Here is a 25,000-nt window from a genome sequence, read left to right on the forward strand (position 1 = left end):
ACGTGAGTGGCTCAAAGACACTTTAAATTATAGAAATGGTGAGTGTTCGTCAGAGACAAGGGGATTGTCAGGAGTGCCCCAGGGAAATGCAACAGGACTTCTGTTATTATCTATATATATAATATATAATAATCTATATCTATAATATCTAAGACGGGGTGGGCAGCAACCTGCCGTCATTTGCCAGTGACATCGAGGTGTACGGCAATGTGTCGTCACTGAGTGACTGCAGGAGAAGACGAAATGACTTGGACGGAATTTCTCGTTGGTGTGATGAATGGCAGCTAGCCCTAAATGTAGGAAAATGTAAGTTTATGTGGATGAGTAGCAAAAACTAATCCGTAATGTTCGGATGTAGCATTAGTAGTGTCCTGTGTGACACAGTCACATCATTTAAATATCTGTGTGTAACACTGCAAAGTGGTACGAAACGGAACAATCGGGTAAGGTGAACGGTCGACTTTCATCTATTCGGAGAATTTTAGGAAAGTACGATTCATCTGTAAAGGAGACTGCATATAGGGCAGTAGTGCGACCTAGTCTGCGAGTGGAGCAGGACAGGAAATGAGTAGTAGTGGTACAGGGTACGGTGGGTTGCGGAGTGCGAATGTAGAGGTAGCATCCCGCGTAGGCACGAAACTGACAAGTTGTCTGTCCACGCAAATGGCCACTGTCCGACTGTGGCCGAGGGACGGCGGCCACACGGCTGCCGAGAGTCACACCCGGTACAGTGTGCTCGACTTCGACATCCGCTTCGCGGCCCGTGCCGTCTGGATTTTTACGTGAACTGAATAGGTAGGAACTCAATTAGGAACGTATCTACCATTCCCGTAACTCCCCTAGCCCGACTTCTGCCAGTCCCCAGCCTCCACCGTCCTGTAACCTCTACGGTGCCCTCGCCCCGGCCTCTACGCACTTTCTATCCCTCCAGAGTACCTGCATATTCCTTTCTCCTCCTCTTTTTCTCTCCTATCCCATTTTAATAGACTCCATCCCCAATGCATTAAGCACTCACAAGAAATGTTTACGTTCACCACTTAACTTACTTAAATGCCAGAGGAGCAACTCCAGGCGGTAGTCAAATAGGGATCGATATCCTGAGTTCCTGCAAGTTCTTCAGCTTTCCCAGGGCAGTGAACGCCTCTCTCGGTATACTGTGGACCATCTCAAAGTCGTCATCCTCGCAGAGTTCCAGACGTTCCAACTCGGTGCAGGCCTCCAGCAACGGTGGGACACAGCTGTGTAACAACAGAAATGGGGTCTTTCAGAATTATTCGTCTCCCGTCACGTTTCAAAAGACCAAAGAAACAGAGTACTTTATATTATAACTCTAAATTAATAGTTCTTATACTGTATTTGCAACAACAACGTGTTCAACTGTCACTATCGCATCATTCGCTGCTGAGATCATTACTATTAGTGTCACAGAAAGTATACCCATCAGGGATGAATTATACTAATATATGTCTGCTTGTGTCTGTATTGTGTGGATGGATATGTGCGTGTGTGCAAGTGTATACCCGTCCTTTTTTCTTCCTAAGGTAAGTCTTTCCGCTCCCGGGATTGGAATGACTCCTTACCCTCTCCCTTAAAACCCACATCCTTTCGTCTTTCCCTCTCCTTCCCTCTTTCCTGATGAGGCAACAGTTTGTTGCGAAAGCTTGAATTTTGTGTGTATGTTTGTGTTTGTTTGTGTGTCTTTTGACCTGCCAGCGCTTTCGTTGGGTAAGTCACATCATCTTTGTTTTTTGATAAATTATACTAATATACGTTAGACATAATGGTGAGAGTTAAGGCCCAACATATTAACACATTCAGTTGGTGATGAAATAGTGTTTCCGAAGTCAGCTTTTAATACTGCTAAGGCTTCAACATACAGTTTTTTCTCTTTTTTGTTTTTTGTCTTCAGAAACTGGGCATTTCATATTTATTTATTGTGTGTATATGATGACCAATAAGTCAGTGCTGCCAGCTGTTGCTTGCTCATGTAATTCAGTAAAATAAGTAAAACAAAAAGTTCTTTTACAACATTCTGCCTTTAAATGATTATTGACATATACAGGCACAATTGTTCGTGAGAATATATTGCCGAAATGAAAATCTTTGTACGAGACATCTTCGTAAACAACACGTAGGTTCTCGAAGCTGGTGTTTAGTCCAGTTTAAACTTCTGAGCTGAGAAGCTGAGGTCAATATATAAAACTTTTCTCTGGCTCTTTGTCTCCCGTTTTGGGAGACATCTTCAGAAGTAAATGGTACGCTGCCGGTATTGCCCATTGATGAGTGCCCGTCAGTCGATCGGACACCCACGTGTATTTAGAGCCAGTGTGGAGCATCTCTTCTATTATTGCCCGTGAGTTGTCGTCTCACGTGCAAAAACAGTCATTTCGAAAGACTACATTGGCTCGATGACCTCTTGTCAAAGTACAGGGTTTACGCAAAAGGGGGCAGCAGATATCTAGAATTAACGTTTGACAAACTACAAAAGATACAAACACAATTCCAGTGATCCTAGACAGAGAAAAGTTAAAAATTCTGAACAGTCTGTGCAGAAGTTTAGCTAAAGCCACAGTGGTATTGTTACATGTTTATAGGAATTACCATTTATGTGCTGAAATCAGGAAAATTTGAGTCCAGCGGATAACCTGAGTGTGGAAAATCTCCACATTAGTCTATTCACTGAGAGCTGGAATGAAACAGACACAGTTTCACGTGACCCACAATAATGTTAAAGGAAGAATAAAACTTATTCTGTTGAAGTTGAACTGCTTTGATTCAAGTTTATAACAAAACACTCTTTTCTCTCTTTTATAATGCAGTCTAATTTCCACATTTGAGGTCAAACTTTTTCCATCACATGGAAAACACATTTGTTTCACTCTTCTGCAGTCACTGCTTGTTTTAATAGTTCTTTAACTTCTGACATTTTGTGTGTTCTGTCTTTTTCTGCAACACAGCCTTCGATTTTGGCCCAAACTACCTCGATTATGTTTAATTCACCAGGTATGGAGGAATCAGAAGAAAAGTTTTCCCTGCTCCATCAGCCATTTCATCCACTGCATATTCTTTGTGCACTACTCTGTTCTTTTTTAACAATTTCCAGTAATTCTTTCTTCAATACTCCATTTTCCAATAACAATATTTTTAGATTTTAGTTATTCCGGTATATCTCGCTTATTGGCATTCAGATTAGGTACTTCTTCTTTTCAACAAGAATAGCACGACATGTTATCGAGAACAGTAACTTCTTTTTGCTGAAGCCGAAGAAAAAGTCTTCAAACCACTTCTCGAATGTACTGTTGCACATCTCCTCACAGTAGCCTCCACTTTTCTTGGGCCCGTCTTGGATTTGAAAGTTCACACACTGCCTCTGACAAAACCTGCTTTGCTCCCAATATGTGTGATAATCAGGCATTTACCTTTACCTGTTTCCAGTGGATAATGCAGATAGAAATGCTTGTTTAGAGGATTTTATGGACTTGTGCACCGAGACGTTACTTCAGGTATGTCGTGTATTTGGCCATGTCTCGTCCAAACAATAGACGGGTCTTCCTTCATCTCTCAACAATTTATCATTTGTAGGTGACACTGCCTCCCTGAAATCATCTCTGTCTATTAGCACGCTACTGCATCCACACCGAAAGTATTTAAAATTCATTTCTTTTAAAACTGTATGATAATAAAATGATATATGGAAGTTGCTCAAATGTGGATTTTTAATCGTGGCCACAAGCACTTTGTCAGTTGTTAGTGACATGTTACAAAAAATTTCCTTCGTATCGCAGTTCTATCGAAGTCACCAATACTTCCTGAAAGTTTGTCATGATTTTTCTTTCTTGGGAGACTTTGAAGAGTGTGACAACCAAGTTTTTTTCAAAACAATATTGGTCACTGACTGCTCTGGATACAACAGCTCCATTTTACACAGATTAAGAGCCATGTGCTTCTCCACAGAAGTTAATGACTTCTTCTTTGATCACTTCTCAGTTAGAGTCAAATCTGACAAGTCGGCCTCGCTCACCGTCTCCGCAGAGGACAACATGACAAGTTTACTCCTATGTTATACAAATAGAAATAAAGGGGATAGCTACTAGGTGACCACAAAAATAATGAATGACGAATGTGATTACAATCACTGACACTGACACACGAATAATCAAAAACTGGGCTTTCAAACGAGACGAACTTTACAATCAGAATCTAAGATCACACACTAATGACTTACAATCGCAACAGACGTGGCCAAACTGAGTGAAGTGTGCCCCGTATTGCTCACCTCTCGGTGGCAGTGCTGCGGTCACGTGCCTCGTCGTGTCCGCAGGCTGTCTGTCATTTCAGTGAATGGAGTGTAGTACTGGAATACCTGCGAGACTAAACTGGAGGTGTCGGCAGCCGCTCCTACGGTACAGCTACGGTAACTTCCCGACCGACTGCTGTAATTCAGTCAGGGCCTGATCAGTTTATTAGTTCACCACTCAGCAGGTTCGTACACCAGTGATTGTAGTGAGCTCGAATTATGTGTTTCAGAGTGAAGCTTTTGTTACTGCTCGAAATCTGTTGTTCTGTCCTGGATGATAACAAAGATCGTGAGTTATTTTTTATAATTTTTTTTCCCAGTTGTTACATTTATTTCACTTAGATATTACCGCACTGTTTGAAAGTCAGCATCATCTACCAGCATTGCAAATACATGTGCTCACCGAGTATTTTTGTGAACATTATTTTCACAATATTTACATTCTATCTGCACGTGTTGGAATGAATAATTTTTTTTTATAGTTTCTGTGTCTCTCTGTATGATGCTTACTAATGAAACAATGATAGTCCAGGTCACAATGATTCCTGATAACAGTTAATTGTCAACAGTCATTAATTTATCAGTGGAAATAAAATAAAAACTATGTCAAGGAACTGGAGTATACTGAATTTAAAGACACAACTGGCGGGACCAACTTGTGATATATTTGCTTTGTGGAATTTACCGTAGTATGTACACAGATATTTCCGGCAAACGTTTCACAACGAAGCTACGTAGTACCAGTAAATAACTAAGGTATCTGCTCCAGTACAAGCTCCCGTAATAACGTGAACAGTTCCTTCGTACACAAGTTGCTAAGTGCCTCATAATGTTGCTGCTTTCTACTTTGGGCGATAATAATGTACACCAACAAGTTGAAGAGAAAGAATTTATGGTAAAATATTATAGACATAAACAGAAAAAGTAATGGATCCAGAATGGTGCCCTGAGGGATACATGTTTCAAAAACTTCCTCATCCACAGGCTGTGTCTATGCAATGAATCATTATCAGCATTTCTTAAATTATAAGTGCTAATTTGGAAATGACACATTCTGCCTGTTAATTTCACTATGAAATGTGCAGAATAATTTTCACGACAAACTCGGAACCCAAAATGCGCGGGTGAGGCTGGCTTGCCAGGTATTGTTGTATTGCACAGAACTGAACTGGGTACAACTGTTAAATACGGAGGCTTAAACAGTGGCACGGTCACTTACGAATGGAAGTAATTCCGTACCAAACTGACGAAAGCTGACCTGCAGCTTTTTTAAAGGAATCGTAGCAATATTTAGCTAGCTACATAACAATCTGTATTTAATAGCCCTTTATACGTACGCGAGAAGAAATATGCCAAAAGTCCACTTACCATAACGAGAAAGGCGCAGGTTATACCGTGTAGGGTGAAGATATCGAATACACGGGAAGCACACTCGTCAACCGAAAGTAATTTCGAGTAGAAGTTAGACAATCTTAGGAGGACAGGTAATAACACTCACCTCGTCCCACCCATCGCCCACTTTATGCGTATCGACCTGAGGGTGTTCCTCTTGGCTCTCAGAAAGTACCTCAGGTCTTCCATATTGATATACGTAAACCCAAAGTCGACCTCGGCTAGTTGCGGGCATCCGTTGACCAGAGGTCGCACCAAACAAGGTTCCTGGGTAGAGCTACGATCGAATTCCTTGTATTCCGGTTCCAGATTCAGCACACGGAGGTTGTGCAGCTGCGACAGGGCCTCCGAGCACCTTTCAGACTTCAGCAGTTTGTAGGGAGCCGTCAGTGTGTGTATTCTGGTGCACTTCTCCACCAAGGTCTTCAGTACCTGCAACTGAACGATTCCCCTTCTGTACAAACACCTACAAAGAAAGCAATGGCAAACCTCAAGAAGAAAGAAACTTCGTTACCGGTCATATAAACAGATGCTTTCTGTCTTTTCTGAGGCACATAATCAAATTCCAGTGACAGAAGATGCACAGCAGCAAGACAGGTGGACGCAAACGAAGTCAGTATTAGTGGTGAACAGAAGGACGAGGATGACGATGACGACGTGCGGTTTGTCGGGAGCTCAATTGCACGGCCAATAGCATCCGCACAAAGTTTCAATTTTTTCACAATCCAATGTAGTCACTGCCACGAATGATGATGACAGTAGTGAAATGACGAGGAAAGCACAAACACCCAGTCCCCGGGCAGAGAAAATCTCCAACCCAACCGGGAATCAAACCCGGGACCCCGCGATCCAGAGGCAGCGACGCTAGCCACTAGACCACGAGCTGTGGACTGAACAGCTCCCACATCGTCCACGCTCACTGGGCCAACTGGTTGTCAGCTAAGAGACGGCTGGTATTCACTGTGAACAGGTTACAATCTCATCTGGCAAATCCTCGAGGAGTCGGTTCGTACTGTCTGTGTCGCAGCTGCTTCCGACCGCCCCGGTTCTTTTCTAGTCCGACCAAATTCTCTGTTCTCATGATCTACATTGCACGACAACTGAATTTGCCTCGTTTTCTTGTTCTTAACTGACTGTGTACCCTCTCACTAATCGTAAACAAATCGGAATAAAATTTCTATTGGGAAAAAGTTGAAAGAAGGAGCAGAATCTATATGCATCTGCACTGACAGCAATAACTGGAAGAAATGCTTAGTGTATGAAAAGTTTATTTTGGCTCAATGACAGTTTACGTAATGGTTTTTAGCTTTAGTATCAAACCAATATAACTAGCCAAAATGAATCCCTTAAAGAAACAAACTTACATATGTAAAACAGCTCCAGATGTCTGATTATTTTACAAAATGTGTTAATGTGTTAAATGTCAGACATTAAGGATGGAAGGAAGAAAAAGTTTTGGAAAAGTTTGAATTTATGTTTGAACTTCGTCAGAAGTTCTCGATTTCTGAAAAGCATTCGATTCAGTACCAGACTTATTCTTATTGTCAAAAGTTCAATCGTTGGGGGAATCGAGTGAAATTTGTACCTGGATTGAGGACTTTTTGGTGGGGAGGGAACAGCGTGTTATCTCAGATGGAGAATCATCGTCAGATGTAGAAGTAACTTCAGGTGTGTGCCAAGGAAGTGTGTTGGGAAACTTCCTCCTCATGTCGTGTACTGATAACCTTGTGGGCAATTTTAATAGTAACCTCATATTTTCTGTAGATAATGCAATTATCTATAATGAAGTATTACCTGCAAGTAGCTGCATAAATATTCAGTCAGATCTTGATAAGCTTTCAATGTGGTGCAAAGATTGCCAGCTTGCTTTAAATGTTCAGAAATATAAAATTGTGCACACCTCAAAAAATGTAGTATCCTATGACTACAATATCAATGAGTCAAAGATGGAATCGACCAACTCATTTAAATACCTGGACATATCATTGTAGGGATGTTAAACGGAATGATCTCATAGATTTAGTACCAAATAGCACTAATACGGGATATTGAATGGATACAGAGAAGGGCAGCACAAATGGTCACAGATTTAATTTGACACACGGAAAAGTGTTAAGGAGATGCAGAAGAAATTGAACTGTCAGACTCTTGAAGATAGATGTAAACTATCTTGAGAAAGTCTAGTAACAAAGTTTCAACAACTGACTTATAAATGATTACTCTACAAATATACTACAAACGCCTACATATCTGTCACACGGATATCACGAATTAAAATTAGAATAATTATAGCACACACAAAGGCATTCAATCAATCATTTTTCCCACGCTCCATGCGTAACTGCAATAGAAGAAACCCTAATAATTGGTACAACTGGACATACCCTCTGCCGCGCACTTCACGGTGGTTTGCAGAGTACGACTAGATTAGATGTAGATGCAGAATTAGAAGTAGAAGTCATTACGTGCTCTCATTATCAAACATAGGACGAGTATAGTCTGGGATGAGTTATTCTACCTCAACACATATACACAGTTTCTAAGTCTCGTACTGGTCTCATCCCCCCCAGGGGGCTTGCCACTCTTAGGCCACCACGGGGGCCCAGCTTTTGCAGCACCTTTTCCCTTTCGTTCCACATGTCTGTCCTCTCGTTGAAGTGTGTTCCGAATTTTCAGTAGCCGATATCAGAACAGTCCAACATTTTTCGGTCCTTTTCGCTTTCTCCGTTCCCGTTCTCCCGTCCTTCCTCCGCTCCAGTGTTTGAGGTTCCTCCTTTTCTTATTCCTCACTGTGCGCTCCCGAAGGTCAACCCGTGCGTCCGACACGTAACGGGTGACGCGGTAACGCACAACTCGTAGCCCCACACCGACAGGTGGGGTTCGCACGTACCCCCCGGTACGGACCCGGCCCAGGAAGGGCGGTTGCCCGTGCTGCCACCTTCCCAAACTGCCAATCGGTCCCTCTGTCAGGCGTTCGGGAGGTGCGAACGACCACCTGAGCCAGGAGCGCTCCCCTCCGAGGGAGGCTGACGGTCGGAAGGAGTGTGCCGTCAGAGGCGCCGACAACCGCGGGGCATTTTCTCGCCACGAGCCGATCGTCTCTTGGTAGAAGACGTCTACCGAACGTAAGTGGAACGAGGCTAAAGATTCAGTGACCCTCTGCACCACAGTTCCTTGCCATTTTACAGCTGAAGACGGTCTGTCCTTTAGCTACGGTAAATACATTTATTATTCGGAAAGGTGTCGACGCAATTGCCAGGCACGTGAAATCCTGTTCTCGTTTACACGACGGTACTTCAGTTTTGGAGACTACTACCGATTCTCGAGCACGACGACAGCTCACAGCTTCGCTCCTCCGCAACTATCCCGCCCGTGTCGAGGCCCACCGAATGCCGTATGCGTCCCGCGGTGTTATTTACACTGAGTAGCTCGACGGTCCGATCGAGACAGAAATCCAAATGTACCTCTCCGATAAGGGTGCCGTTACGTGTAATCACTAGTGCTCATGTGCACTCTTTTTCTCACTTTTTATAGAAAAATGTTTCTGTCAAAGATCAAAGCAGGCTACGTTCTTAACCCAATGCGCTGCTACTACTGTCACCGTTATAACCACACTCAAATGTCCTGTCGACACCTGGCCAAATGTGTAGCCTGCGACAGGGATGCTCGAGAGGGTGACATTCTGTTTCCTTCTCCCCGCCCTGCCGACTGCAGTGGCGACTGTGCCGTCTCCTCCTGAGACTGTCTGCGTATCTCGACGAGTGGGTCGTCCGGAAGATCTGGCCGAAGGAAAAAGTGCCTCACCCGGTCACTCGCAATTGTCGGCCAGTCGGAAGCCACGTGTTCTACCGTCCGGCACTTAAAGTACCGTCATCGCTACGTGTCACTCCACGAAGTGTGCGGACATGCGACCTCAAATTCGGCACCGCGGTTGTGAAATCGCACAGTGTCCCCGTCTCCTGCTCCGGGTGTGCGACGAGCCACCGAACTTTTGCCTCGGGGCAGAGTCACCTGCTACACGACCGGCAGGCCGGAAAGGATAGGAGGAATACTCCCGTGAAGCCCTCTTACGTCTCTCCGGCCGACAAACGTCCGAGTCTTCCTCTGCCGACCAGAAAGGCTCCGAGAAATCAAACAGAGGCAAACGGTCGTCTCCTTAGCCAACTTAAGTTCGTTTTATTAGCTGTCTTTCCTTCTGTGAATTGGGCTTAATGTGTAGTCATTTTTACTCCCTTTCATCTTCGTGTCCTACAGTTCTGAAATGGGCACGTACGACTCTAGTTGTTCTTGTGCCCTAAAATAAAACAAAACAATACTGGTCTTATTGTGTTAAACCTTTAACATAAGATCATACATCTCAGTGAGTATATTATGGCAGAATTTTAAATTTGATCAATAATTATATGAAAGGCCGAAAATCCAATTTTTGTTGTCCCTGAAGTTGTTAGTGTACAATCCCAGTTGCAAGTTCCAAATCTGTGTTAGCTATTTAATGATACAGATCTCACAGCATAGGTGCCCCATTGGTATGCGTATGCTGTGTTACAGACCCCCATGGGCAGTTTCACAAGACACTCAATATTTAATCAGCATAAGGCACTAACATTTTCACAATTAAGCAGGCTAAAAGCAATGCCACAGATACCTGTAGTAAGCCAACCATAAACCACGTTCCACTTACACCACCTGGCAAAACAGCAACCTATTTGTGCATATTCCATGGTCAGGTCATTATTTTGGCTACTACCATTAAGCATGGGTATTTGTAAGCAGAGAAGAGGGAAGGAAAAGAACAGGCACAGTCCCCTGCGAACAAGACTCAGTGGCAGCAACAGCAGCAGCAAGCTCACAGATCACTCCCCCCCTGTGTTACGGAGCTGGTCAGTGTCGTGTATTGTAGACTGTGTACACTCATTCAGTTCATGACACGATCCGAAGAAATCGTGACTTTATATTGTACTTCTGATAATATAACAGTCTCATATTTTTCAAAAAAAGATACAACATACGTAAGCCTTATTTTAACACGAAATGTATTCACAGCTGCAAATACGGAGAACCGTCGGCTGTGTGATGGAATGATGACAATGAAAATTTGTGCCAGATACGGACTCGAACCAAGATTTCCCACTTATTGCGAGCAGTCGGTTTGCCGTTAGGCTATCGGACCGTACTTCCAGACGAGATGCAAACTTCAATATATTGTCAACCGTATGTCCACAACCTGCATTCGTACATTCGTTATATATTTTTCCATACAGGGGAGGCATTTTTAATTGAATGCTGCTTGCCTGGTGTTGATGGATAAATATGATATTTCAGTGCCTGTATTGTTCAGAAGTATGATGCAATATTCCTTCAGAGATGCACGCTTTTTACTTCTGGACAACACAGGCACTACAATATCGTATTTATCCACCGACACTGGGCACGTGAATTTCGATTAAAAATGCCTCCCCTGTACAGAAACGTACATAATGAACGCACCGGTGCAGGTTTTCGACATGTGGAAGTTTGGGTCTGGCCGTGAAGCGTGCAAACGGACAGGTGACCGCTCACGATAAGTGCAAAATCCGGGTTCACGTCTCAGTCCGGCACAAATTTTCGCTGTCACCATTCCATTATACAGCTGAGATTTGTCCGTATTTGCAACTGCAAATACATTTCACATACGTCATAATGGCTGCAGCTTACCACAGCCCGTGTTCCTTAGGACGTGCGTGCGTGCCCGAAGGAATATTACACTGCACTTCTGAACGATGTGCTCTGTACCTTATTGTAAGCCTTATTTTCAGAAGACTATTACTCTTTGTACTTCTAATTTAATTCAAAATTATAATCGTATCTGAAATTATCAATCTCAACGTATGAAATATTTTGAGCAATAATTTGACAATTTTATAAAAGAAGTATTTAACCACATACGAAGATCTCCGGATGTAAAATATCGACGTATTATAAGATAGCTGAACTGAAACTTCTCCTATCTTTGCTCTCGTCAATTTGTGTAACGAGCAGTTGTCGGTTAGTTACGGAGCAAATAGTTTCACTGTGAAGTCACGAGGTGAATGACGTGGGAGGTATCCCTTTCTTTTTGAGGTCACTGGCTGGCTGAGGTTTGTTTTGTACTGCAATGTGGAACTGCTATAAATTACTACATGAGAGATGGAAACAATAAACAGAGAGAAGGATAAAGTTTCATCGTGCAGCATTGTCCTTATCTTACAGTGAAGGTCAGTCGTTCTGCCTAGATCTAAAAATGCTAATTCCATAGAGCCACAAATTCAATAAGGAGCAATAAAAAGAAGGTACTGTGCGACCTTCCTTCTTGCCAATTTATTAGCTGCACACACGTAGCAAAAAAAGTGTGCTTTCTCTCAGCTTTTATTTTTCAGTTCTTTCTGGACAACAGTAGAGGAGAGAGTCAGCTCAATTTGGAAGCTCGGGTCTGGGATCTTACAGAATAAAAATTTGGATACTGTTGTGGACCTACGTGTTTGCAGATTGAGGAGAAGGAATTTTATGTGGGTTTGTATGGAAAGTAACAGTAATTATTTCTAAAATGCAAGAATGATGGTTGGACTAACACTCAAGCGAAAAAAATTTAGAAGCTCGTGAAACTTTTGTGTTGAGGTGTTTCAATTTGAGTGAATATGTTAAATTTATGAAACTGTGAATAAAGGCGTAGCACCAAGAGTATTAATTGAAGAATACAGCAAAGCTGAAATTAGTGTTCATGGTGATGTAGCAAAGTTGCAAACTTTGAATGATAATGTTGTAGAAGATAATATTTTGAGGTAATGCTCTAAGCACAGTAGAGGATCCTGTTCTACAGACAAACTGTTTTCTGCTGTAAAAGTCTAATTGTAAGCATTACTCGAACTGGCTAGGGCAAATGAAGTTTCAGTATTAGTTGCTAAAAAGCATTAGGAACCTGGCACTTGCATATATTTCATGTGGAGAAAAATATCTGTAATAGTTTTTCCAAAGTACAAAAACTTGAAAATTTCAATTTTGTAAACAGTTACAGCTCACTTGGTGGTTGGTTTAGAAACAGTGGCAGACTAGTTTGTGGTAGTGATGCAAACAACATAATATTTACTGTATGCAATTCTGATGTAAAAATGTAAAACTTAAACTCACAATCTCTAGCTCATATCAAAATTTTTTCAAAAATATGTGGCAACTGTCAATAAGGGAAATGTGTGTTTTATCTGTGAAAGACTTTCTTTGAGAAGTCTGATGCTGGGTTTTTCACATGCTGTAACATTCATGTTTTCTGCTGTAATGTGTCTAGTTATTGAGTGTTTCATAAATGTATTTCCCTCAAAATGTGTGTCATTAGTAACAGGAATTATCTTAACTGCATTAATAACCACAGTGGTGACTCCAACAACTGTTAGTTATGTTGAAAACTGTGAGTGTGCATCGCCTTTTTTCTTGTGTTCCGGTTCCGTTCACTACCGACACGGGTCATATTATTCCTTCGCGTTCAGACTCCTCCGTGCCTACAATGCCTTGTCACTCGTGGATAAGGCAGAAATATACGACTTCATTTGACGGGTTTCCGATGCCACTGCACCAGCCTCACCCGGCACTATACGGTCGACAACGTCTGCTGCCCTGCACGCCTACCACCTCGTGGCGAGTAACCCGCTCACCGGCCTCGTCCCCGTAAAGGACTCGCCACATCACACTGCCGGTCCGTGGCCGAGGTTGGAACGAAACGGCCCGTCCGGTGAGTCCAAAGCGTGCTGCCCCATTCTGCAGTGTTCTCACAATTTGCGATGACGACGACCGGCTCCTCTGCTGCGACGGGTTCCGGTCACACAGTTTCATTTTCGTACGCTCACTCGGTGACGCCAGTCACCTCTGCCGCACCGGTACGCCAGCACGCTCACCTCTCCGTGTCAGCACTATTGCCCGCTTCAGCAGTGACGCGGGTCACCTCCGCCGTGTCGGAGGACCGCATCTCCGCACGTCTCGCTTCCCACGTGCACAGATTTTCGGTGATGCTGGTCGCTTTTGCCGCACCGGTCACTTACGCTCTCGCACCTTCCACCCCGGCTCCTGCGGCACCGCCCTACGGCACCCGTACTCTGCTCGTGCCCGCTCCAAACGTATCGGCCGACGGCGCCGCAGCAACCCTCCTTACGCACCTCACTCGCACCCGGTCCTGCCGCTACAGACCACAGCATCCTTTTCTCGTCCACACCCGCACGTCCGCACCTGCTGCCTCCGACTGTGGCGCCGCAGCCCCCTCCGGACCTACTCGGGTCGTCGCTGCTCCCCAGAGCCCAGCCCTCCACTACACCACCCCTGCTCTGCCTGCACCTGCTCCGGTCGTGCCGCCTTCCGATGGCCCCTTTCACCGACGCACACGTTTTGACCGTGTCCACTCTCGATATTAGCAGCCTCCGGCACGCGTCCGACTACGAGCCGGGCCGGGCTTCCGCTGCTTCGGGCACCGTTCCGATAACGGCCGTCCCACCACTCGGTCACGATTTGACACCACAGGCCGGTACAGCTCCCCTGTCTCAGTGCACGTTGGCTGCTTCCTCGCCCACTCTTAATACTACCACTCTGAGCTTTCCCGAGGTGCGAAAGGACAACCCTAAGATGTGGTTTGCCCTAGTGGATTATATCCCCGATTTCCGTGCTGTATCTGACGTTATCGTGAGCACAATTTACCTTACCAGTCATTGGCACGACCACATCGATCTCATCAGTGATCTGCTGCTTTCATCACCTACAGACTGCAACTGTACATTGTGTAAAAGTTGCCTCATCGAGCACCTCTCCTGTCCTCCTCCGGAGGCCACACACCAGATTATTCACGCCGAACTATTCGGCAAATGAACGCCGTCTGAGTTCTGACGGCACCTTCACTCGGAAATCGACAGTTAAGTTAGGACCGACATCACTCTCTGGACCCTTCGGCTCCTCAAACTTTCTCAGGAGGTACAGCCGGAGCTGCTTCCGCGTACCACTGCCGCTACGGAGTCGAGCATCCGTTCCGCTGACCGAGCATTCGCTATTATTCGCCTCTGCCGGTGCACGCCTCGAGCGTCGTCGCCGACTGCGGCGGTGGGGGCAGTGCCGTCCCCGCTGCCCCCTTCCTCACGTGCTCACAGTCGCGCACACCCGGGCCAGACCACCACTGCAACACCACTGCCGTCTGTCGGCCTCCGCCCCACACTGCCAGTGTCGACGACCCGACATGCACCACACACGGATGAAGCTGTGCCCGACCGGCCTCCGAGCGCCGACACTGCCTCTCCGTCCCCCCTCCCTACGTGTCCACAGTGTCAGCTTCGTGCGATGTTTCGCCCACCGCTCACAACTGCAGGCCTCTGCGCAGTCACCTAAACACGAACGGCAGTCACGTTTAGGTGCCACGCCACGTCCCGCCTCTACGCCACACGGCGCCTACCGGTCCGGGTCACACGGCGCCCACCTCGGGCACACGCTCACCGTCTCTACGTGGTGACGTAATGTCCGGCCTCCACTTCCTCGTGCACACGGGAGCAGCTGTCGGCGTCACCCTCGCCACTGTCACATCTGATGACCCCTCTCCAGCTTCACTACCTTTTGTCACTGTAAACAGACCACGTATCCCCTCTCACAGGTACGTAAGGTTATTACTCTGTGTTTCCCACAATAAGCTTTTCCCTGGACTTTTTACGTCGTAGAAATCGACAAACCTGTCATAAGGTTGAACTTCCTCTGCCACTGTGACCTCTCGCCTTACCTTCGAGGCACTGCAGTCCACCACTCTTCCGGTGCCACAATCTCCTGTGGCGACAGCCTTCTCAGATCTCCGAGCTCTCACACGAGTGCTCTCAGATGGCAGCCCTCTGCACACAAAACTCGAAGCAGATCTCTTTCGACTCAGCGCCGTCCCCGACTGCACATGTACCGGCAAACTTCCGCCGCCTCTCTGCCGATACTGTTTCCCGAGCACGATCTTGACCCCACAGTTGCGACCCGGGCGGACGTGCCGCTCTCTCTGTCCACGGCAACTACACGAACGCCAATACACGAGGCCCGGCAACCGCACCTGCTTCCGTGTGACGTGCGTAGTGATTGCGACATCGTCCTCGCAGCTAGCACGCCGTCACACTCACTGCCCACCGTCGCACCGCATCTCACCCGCGATCTCCCGATGTCAGCTGACACGTCACTCACACTGCCAGTGAACCTACTCCACCTCCCACGTGCCAACATTCCATCTCCCACCAATGTTATATTTCATCTGCTACCGGCGACCTGCAGCTCACACAATCGAGCCCCCCCCCCCCCCCCCCTGCCGTCTCACCTACTGCTTAGTCGCTATCAGCAGTGGCACCTGTCACGAGATAAATACCGCGGAGGGGACTCTGGTTCGACAAGGTTTGGCACCTTAACCCAATCGAGCTACACTGTGCTGAGGACACTGTCAAAGACGCGGATATCCTGTGGTCTCAACCATCAACTGACCCTCACCGATACACCTCGTGTTAAAGAAAGATGGTACATTCCGTATATACGGTGATTACTGAATGCTAAATTTTCGCCGGCCGCTGTGGCCGAGTGGTTCTAGGCACTTCAGTCTGGAACCACACGGCTGCTCCAGTCGCAGGTTCGAATCCTGCCTTGGGCACGGGTGTGTGTGATGTCCTTAGGTTAGTTAGGTTTAAGTACTTCTAAGTCTACGGGACTGGTGACCTCAGATGTTAAGTCCCATAGTGATTAGAGCCATTTGAGCTAAATTCGCACCACATCCAGGACTACACACAACTCTAGCACAGTGTCCGAGTGTTTACAGTGCTTGACTGCTGTATGGCGTGTCACCGAGTTCCCTGGCACCCACCCGACATACCTAAGACTGCTATCGATACGCCATTTGTGCTCTCTGAATACCAATTCGTGCCTTACACCCTTAAAAAAGTTGCACGAACGTAGCAACGTTTTATCGACTCAGTGGTGTTTAACTTTCCTTTTGCCTATGTGTACCTCAGTGATATTCTCGTGTACTCATCATCTATCAGCGACCATCAGGAGCACCTCGTCAAGTTCGCACGGCATCAGAATTGAATGGCATCGAGATGAATTGTGAAAAGTCGCAGCTTAGTAACACCACTGTTACTTTTCTGGGACACACTGTTTCGTTTGCAGGCATGCGCCCCCCCTTCAGATGGGTCAACTCCAATCTTAGCTTGCCTCTCCCAGAAGATCATTCTGCACTAAGATGCCTTCTAGTCAGGGTAAGTTTTTATCGCCGACACCTCCCCCGTGCAGCTTCCGTACAAGATGCTGTTTGCCCGACGTGTTCCTGGCCGATGGATCAAACGACACAATCGACACGTCCAACTGTCTGAGAACTACGCTTTCTGAAGCTGTTACCCTCGCCCGCTCCAAGCTAAATCCACTTACGACCCTCACGGCAGATGCCAGCAACAGGGCGTGGGTGACACTACAGAATCACTCCGATCTGCCTCGAAAAAACTGACAATGTCTCAGTGTAAGTGGTCGGTGTTTGATTGAGAACTTTTACTGGTTCATAAGGTGATCAAATACTTCTGTACGATATCGAAGGGCTTCACCCACTATATTTGTGGTGTCACCGCCAGACACCACACTTGCTAGGTGGTAGCTTAAATCGGCCGCGGTCCATTTAGTACATGTCGGACCCGCGTGTCGCCACTGTGTGATCGCAGACCTAGTTGTACGGACGACATTGCTAGCGACCATACGGACGAAGCCTTCCTCTCATTTGCCGAGAGACAGTTAGAATAGCCTTCTGCTAAGTCCATGGCTACGACCTAGCAAGGCGTCAATTGTAACAGTGCATGTATCTTACGAGTCTCATTTGTATAGTCAAGAGAGATGTATCACCAGGAGTGAATAAAGTTAAGTATATTCCAAAGCTACGTATTTTCTTGATAGCAGTCATAACGTATCTTGTTCCAGAATTCACGCCCGTCTGCGTTAGATAGCGTGCCTATCGGCCCCCTCAAAATAACACTGTGTCGGCACATCTGTCGACACATCATTTGGCGACGCAGCTTAAAGGAAACGTGTTCTTTCTGATTGCGTACATTTATTTGTGTCATGGCTTCGCCAGATGTACTGTCCGAATTTTATCGCTTGCAGAATCAGCAGACGCAGGCGTTATTGGATGCCCTTGGACAGCTCGTCCAGGGTCAACGTGCACTGCAACACGATGCGGCAGCCGCCGCTTCACCGCTACCGCAGCCACAACTCGCAGTTGCACCGCCTTTTAGGCACTACAACCCGGTGCACGAATCGTGGACAGAATGGTCCCGACAGTTCGCCTTCCATCTAGCCGCCTACAGAATTCCAGGTAATGAGCGGCAGCCGTTTTTGCTTTCTTGTGTCGGTGTGTCCACCTACCGTGTGATAGTGAAATTGTTTCCCCGACGCGACATAGCAACTCTGTCCTATGAGGAAATTTTGTCTGCTTTAGATGCCTATTTCAAAGAAAAGGTTAATGTGGTTGCAAAAAGGTATACGTTCTTTCGTACAAAACATACGGCCGGTCAAACTAATAGGGAGTGGGTAGCAACATTGCAAGGACTTACTAGGGACTGTGCCTTTGACTGTGACTGTGGCCTTTCTTATTCAGATACAATGGTGCGTGATGCAATTGCACAGAACGTTTCTGATGTTCGCATACGGGAGCAAATTTTGAAACTAGTAAATCCCTCCCTTCAACAAGTGATAGACATATTAGATAGACAAGACACACTTGACTGTGCTCAGGAATCTTTTGAAACTTCGCCAGCCGTGTGTAACATTAACCAGCCCGCTGGACGCGCTGCGCGGCCCGGTAACCGGGCCTCGCGCACTTTGACGCAGCTGCCGCCGCGCTCTAAGCCAGGTGTGCCGCGCCAGCACACAAATGCAGTGAAATCATGCCCGCAGTGTGCTACTCGACATTCGCGTGAACATTGCCCGTCACGCCAAGCTATTTGCTTTTTCTGCAATAGGAAAGGACGTGTTCAGAGTGTTTGCCAGAAAAAGCTCAGATCAGACGATCACAACCATTCCAGGCCCTTTGCTTCGCGCCGGAATGGAACCAAGGACACTCAGGCTTGTGGACCTTCGCCCATGGACATTTATGTCATTAATTCCACTTCGTCCAGTGACACTTTCTCTAATAGTGACTGTGTTCGTCCCACAAAAACTGTGCGTCGACGTCGCCGGAAATCACGTCAATTAGCAAGTGATTCTGTACAAGTGTCTGTTCAAATTGCACAAAACAGTCGCTCTTGTCGTCAGCAGGACAATAAACTTTTTGTAGATTTGGACTTTAATGGCAAGGTCATACCATTCCAGCTCGATACCGGAGCTGCAGTTTCAATGCTCAATCACGACACGTACAAACAACTGGGCAAACCTCCGTTGCGTTCCGCAAATGTTAAGCTAACCACATATTCAGGACAGAAAATTCCTGTGTTAGGACAGTGCAGCCTTCTTGCAACATACAAGGGACAAACGAAACTTGTGTCATTTTACGTTCTTCATTCTTCTACTGCAGTGAACTTGTTTGGTTTAGACTTATTTCAGTTGTTTAACATGTCTATTGTAAATCAGGTCCTATCAGTGAATCAAACTGTGCCTTCAGACAGTGTTTCTCGTCTATGTGACAAATTTGCAGACATTTTTGCACCGGGCTTAGGTTGCGCTAAAAACTATGAAGCACATTTGGAACTGAAAGTCAACGCGCAACCGAAATTTTTCAGAGCGCGCAATGTTCCCCACGCATTGCGTGATGAGGTCGCAAGAACGTTAAACGATCTCGAATCACAAGGTGTAATTGAACGTGTGCAAGCTTCTCTCTGGGCCTCACCCTTAGTAATTTTGCCAAAACCTTCCGGAAAATTGAGACTTTGCGTGGGCCCAGAAGATCTTTTTGCTAAACTGTGCCCAGGAAAATATTTTTCAAAGTTGGACCTAGCCGATGCGTACTTGCAAATACCGGTGGACGACGAATCCCAGCGCGTATTGGTGGTTAACACGCATCTTGGATTGTACCGATTCAAAAGACTGCCATTCGGGTGTGCATCCGCCCCTGCATTGTTTCAGCAATATTTACAAACTATTTGTGCGTCGGTCCCTACTGCAGCAAACTATCTGGACGATAGAGTGATCTCCGGACAGACAGAAGAAGATCATCTTGCGAACCTACGAACATTATTTCAGGTCTTGCGACAAAATGGTCTTCGCTTGAGGAAGGACAAATGTGTGTTTTTTGCTCGTGACTTACCATACCTGGGACATGTCATTAATGCCCAAGGCATACATCCGAGTCCAGAGCACCTCCGTGCCATACAAGAATTGCCTTCCCCTCAAAATGTAAAGCAGCTACAGAGTGTGTTGGGTAAAATTAACTATTATCATAAATATGTGCGCAATGCCTCTTCCATTTCAGCTCCGCTTCATCGCTTACGCCGTAAAGGTGTTCCGTTCGTCTGGACGATGGAATGCGAACGCGCCTTTCGCCAGTTGAAATCGGCGTTGCTTTCTAATACTTGCCTCACGCCTTTCGATCCCCAGAAACCCCTTTTGTTGATGGTAGATGCATCGGATTTCGGGATCGGTGCTGTGCTTGCGCACAAAGTTGGCTCCCATGATCGCCCTATTGCCTTTGCGTCCAAATTGCTCTCGTCTGCGCAACGAAATTACTCGCAGATAGAGAAAGAAGCTTTGGCTCTCGTGTTTGGTGTTACTAAGTTCCATGATTTCTTGTATGGTCGTCACTTTACCATCATCACAGACCACAAACCTTTGACATCGCTTTTTCATTCGACCAAGCCTGTACCTCCACGTACAGCGCAGAAATTCATTCGCTGGTCTATTTTCCTCTCGCAGTACCGCTACGATATCTTGTATCGGTCCACTGCTAAGCACGGAAACGCCGATGCGTTGTCCCGTTTGCCTGTTGCTGAGGATAAAGCATTCGATTCTTCCGAACTTGCTTGCATGTTCATTGATGCGGAATCCGATGAAGTGGTCGAATCGTTTCCGATTGATTTTCGTCGTGTAGCTACAGCCACAGCTGCTGACCCTGTCCTTGCTACTGTTTTGCGTTTTGTTGCTACGCAATGGCTTTCGTCAAAGTCTCGGATCGAGGATCCGTTGGTTCGCCGATTTTTTGCTCACAAGGAGAGACTTTTTGTTCGACGTGGTGTTTTGTTGTTGCGTTCTGATAATGATCAGTCCAGAGTCGTGGTCCCACGTTCGTTACAGTCCTCTGTTTTACGGCTTCTTCACCACGGACATTGGGGTATAGTGCGAACGAAACAACTTGCTCGTCAGCACTGTACTTGGTTCGGAATCGATGCTGCGATTACGCATATGTGTTCTTCTTGCATGGCGTGTGCCGAACAACAATCCGCACCTCCGCGGAAAGTCTTTGCATGGCCAAAAGCCACTTCTCCTTGGCAACGCTTGCACATTGATTTTGCTGGTCCATTCTGGAATGCTCGATGGTTGGTTCTGGTCGACGCCTTCAGTAATTTTCCTTTTGTTGTCCGGATGTCTTCCACGACGTCCTCTGCCACCATCCAAGCGTTGTCTGCTATCTTTTGCATTGAAGGTCTTCCGCAGACTATTGTTTCCGACAATGGCCCACAATTCATGTCCACAGAATTTCAGTCATTCTGCCAGGCCAATGGTATTCAACATCTGACATCCGCGCCGTTTTCGCCTCAGTCAAACGGTGCCGCTGAACGATTGGTCCGGACTTTCAAGTCACAGATGTTGAAGTTGCAAGAGTCGCATTCTCGGGAGGACGCATTGTTGCTCTTTTTGTCTTCGTATCGCTCTCGGCCCCCGAGATGGTCGCTCGCCGGCTGAGTTGCTCCACGGTCGTCCTCATCGCACCTTGATGTCTTTGCTGCATCCGCCGCATCAGGTTCCTGTGCAGCGGCAGACTCCTGCTTTTGCTCCAGGCGACGTTGTATTTTATCGCAACTATCGAGGTTCACGGCGTTGGCTCGCAGGGCGCATTCTTCGCTGCCTCGGCCGCGCGATTTATTTGGTTTTGGGGGCCTCTGGTGAGGTGCGTCGGCATCTCAATCAGCTGCGCCTCTGTCGTCGCACGGGTTCTGCCACTCCCCGTCTGCTTTCAACGACGGTGCCATCCGGTCAGCGCCCTGGGGACCCATCTACTGGCTCGCCTCATCCCCAGGTGTTACCGACGATGCCTTCCATTTTGCCCCATGGCGACGCGCCGCCGCCTGTTCTCCCGCCGGCGCCGCCCGCATTCGACGCTTCGCTGCAGCCGCCACGCGCCTCCCCGGGTCACGCGCCGCCGCTCGCTTCCCGTGACCAGCTGTCCTCCGCCATGGACCTCTTGCCCGCTCTGGACCACATGACGTCTTCGCGCGTCGGGTGCCCAGACGCAATGGAGGTCGACCCTTCGGCCCCTCCTGTTTCTTTACGGGCGCATACACTGCATGTTGACGTGCACCCTGGACTAGGTTTTCAGGCGTTTCCTAGCTCCCCTCGGACCGAATGGCCGGGTGCGGGTGGCACAGCCTCGCCTGTTGTTAGGCTCCCCACCTCATCGCATACGTCAACATGGGGTCCTCCCCACGGCGGGCGGAAGCCTTATAACACGACCGTTCGCCGATTTGCGGGGGAGGAATGTGGTGTCACCGCCAGACACCACACTTGCTAGGTGGTAGCTTAAATCGGCCGCGGTCCATTTAGTACATGTCGGACCCGCGTGTCGCCACTGTGTGATCGCAGACCTAGCGCCACCACAAGGCAGGTCTCGATATACGATAGAGCACTCACCCCAGTTGTACGGACGACATTGCTAGCGACCGTACGGACGAAGCCTTCCTCTCATTTGCCGAGAGACAGTTAGAATAGCCTTCTGCTAAGTCCATGGCTACGACCTAGCAAGGCGCCAATTGTAACAGTGCATGTATCTTACGAGTCTCATTTGTATAGTCAAGAGAGATGTATCACCAGGAGTGAATAAAGTTAAGTATATTCCAAAGCTACGTATTTTCTTGATAGCAGTCATAACGTATCTTGTTCCAGAATTCACGCCCGTCTGCGTTAGATAGCGTGCCTATCGGCCCCCTCAAAATAACACTGTGTCGGCACATCTGTCGACACATCAATATTCACGGACCGTAAACCTCTTATTGACGCCATTTGCAACTTGTCTCAGGATCTCCCTCCCAGTCGGTTTCGCCACCCCAACCTCAATTCCACAGAGGCGTGATACATTCACGAGACAGACAGTGGTGGCGGACTATCGCTCACAGGTCAGTACCGTCTCCGTGCCTACCGACCTCGAAGACCTGGCACGCCGGCAGGCAGCCGACAGATCGATCCGACATCTACGTACCGACCGATCGAGTTCCCTCACTCTCAAAATGCGCCACCTTCCCGCAGTGACGACAGCGGCAGGGTCTGACGAGTCATCCGACCGAACTGTGAGGTGACGTCTTCAGTGCCTTACACAACTCGTCCGACTCGGGCATAAGAGCAACCACCACACTGGTAACTGAACGTTAAATCTGGCCAGGAGTCAAGAATGACTGCTGCACGTGGGCAAGGGCGTGCACCCCGTGCCGACGTAGTGAGGTCGGCGGGCACGATTCCGCACCTTCACCGTCCTTCACCGGCAGGCCGGAGCACGTCCACGTCGATCTCGTGAGTTCTCTCCCTCTGTCTGAGGGTTTCAAATGCGTACTGTCTGTGACAGATCAGGCCACTCGGTAGGTTGAGGCGGTTCCTCTGGAGGACGTCACAGCCGACTCTATTGCCCACACATTCGTCAATGTGTGAGTCTACCGATTAGGCTGCCCCTTTTCCCTGATGACACACCAGGGCTGCCACTTCAAGTGTAACCTGTAGGACCAGCTGTGTGCTCTGTGTTGCGTGTCGGAGATCCACACCACACCCCGCCACTCGCAGAGCGACAGCCCGGTCGAGTGCCGGCACGGGACAGCCGAGGCTGCACTCGTGTGCCGTGGTGGACTCTAGTCTGAGGAACTTCCCCAGATACTTCTAGGCATACGTGTGGCACTCAAAGAGGGCCCAGACACATCACTTGCAAAAATTCTGTACGGCGAACCACTAATCCTGCCCGCCGAGCCGGCGGATGACGTCCCGCCTCCCTCTCGAGGCTCACCGCTTGCCCCGGTCGAGCGCACCCGTGCGCACGTCTCCGACTTCGGACACCGCCACCTAAGATTCACACCACTCCACACGTAAGGACTAGAAAACGTGTCACTATGTTACGTTACGTGACAATTCTGCACCTGGCATTAAGATACTACGTGTTGCTGCTGCCAGTCTCCTACACACTGCCACAGGACTGTGGACAATCTCTCCACCGTGCTCCGCACATCTGGGATGGGGGTGGGGGGCCTCTGTGGTGACTATTAGTAAGTGAAAAAGGGTTTTATCTGTGAACGATTTTCTGTGAGGAGTCTGTTGCCAGCTTTCTTACGTGCTCTAACGCTCCTCCTTTCTGCTGTTTTGTGTCTAGTTACTCAGTGTTTAATAAATGTATTTCCTACATTACTTAACTGCATTAATATCCACAAATATGTCAAATCAGCACTCTAATAATGCTGTTTACACAAACACTTGTCTGAGTCTAGCAACAATAATCATAATTTTTAGCAGAATACTGTTGAGTGAAGAGCTGTAATCTATGAAAGCAAAACTGTGCCAATTGATTCTCACAAGCTATGTAGCTTCTATGTGACAACAAATGTAAACAGATTAGCAGTAGGGTACAAAAATAAAGTATCACAATTTGTATTAATTAAAAAACAGAAAAAGCCCACTGACAAAATTACATTTCAGACCAACAACAGTGATCGATAAACAAATTTCTCTCTTACGGGCTTTGAAAATGGTAGGATCGGTGTCATATTGTGATTTCCTAACGCTTTTGTTCTTATTATGCTCTTTGTTTACAATTTGAACTATGTTGTGGAATGATTAGTACTGAGGATGAAACATACTGTATGAAGTAGTTAGTTATCTTGTGCTATATCATATTACTCTGCCTGGGTTGTGATAAAACTCTGACTCATAAACTTTTTCATTATTTAAAACAATATTATCCTGACATTAAAGTGGAATGTGCAGTTTATTGATTTGGTTAGAAAGTTAAGAATTTGTCAGTAAATATCCTTTAAGCTTTTTCACAGTTTGTGGAACAGAAAAATATTTATAAATGAAATATAAGATTACTTGGAACATTATTACAGTATCTGTGTTGAAAATACTTTTGGGAAAGTAATGTCATTTCATGTTCTTCTAGGT

At 46.9% G+C, this 25,000-nt stretch overlaps 2 protein-coding genes across 2 annotated transcripts in view; one reads left to right on the top strand and one right to left on the bottom strand.

Annotated features, from left to right (window-relative positions):
• Positions 1-25,000, bottom strand: part of LOC124621949 — a 215,628-nt gene that overhangs the window by 27,043 nt on the left and 163,585 nt on the right. Inside the window, exons 4-5 of the mRNA XM_047147466.1 lie at positions 5,796-6,121; positions 1,047-1,238 (exon numbers count right to left, since the gene is read on the bottom strand). Coding sequence (XP_047003422.1) covers positions 1,079-1,238; positions 5,796-6,121 — 486 coding nt within the window. The 3' untranslated portion in view covers positions 1,047-1,078. The remainder of the gene's footprint in view (positions 1-1,046; positions 1,239-5,795; positions 6,122-25,000) is intronic.
• LOC124621950 overlaps positions 17,611-25,000 on the top strand; it is a 31,287-nt gene continuing 23,897 nt past the window's right edge. The window contains exon 1 of the mRNA XM_047147467.1: positions 17,611-18,035. Coding sequence (XP_047003423.1) covers positions 17,783-18,035 — 253 coding nt within the window. The 5' untranslated portion in view covers positions 17,611-17,782. The remainder of the gene's footprint in view (positions 18,036-25,000) is intronic.

This window comes from Schistocerca americana, chromosome 7 (genome assembly GCF_021461395.2).
Source record: "Schistocerca americana isolate TAMUIC-IGC-003095 chromosome 7, iqSchAmer2.1, whole genome shotgun sequence".
Taxonomy (NCBI): Eukaryota; Metazoa; Arthropoda; class Insecta; order Orthoptera; family Acrididae; genus Schistocerca; species Schistocerca americana.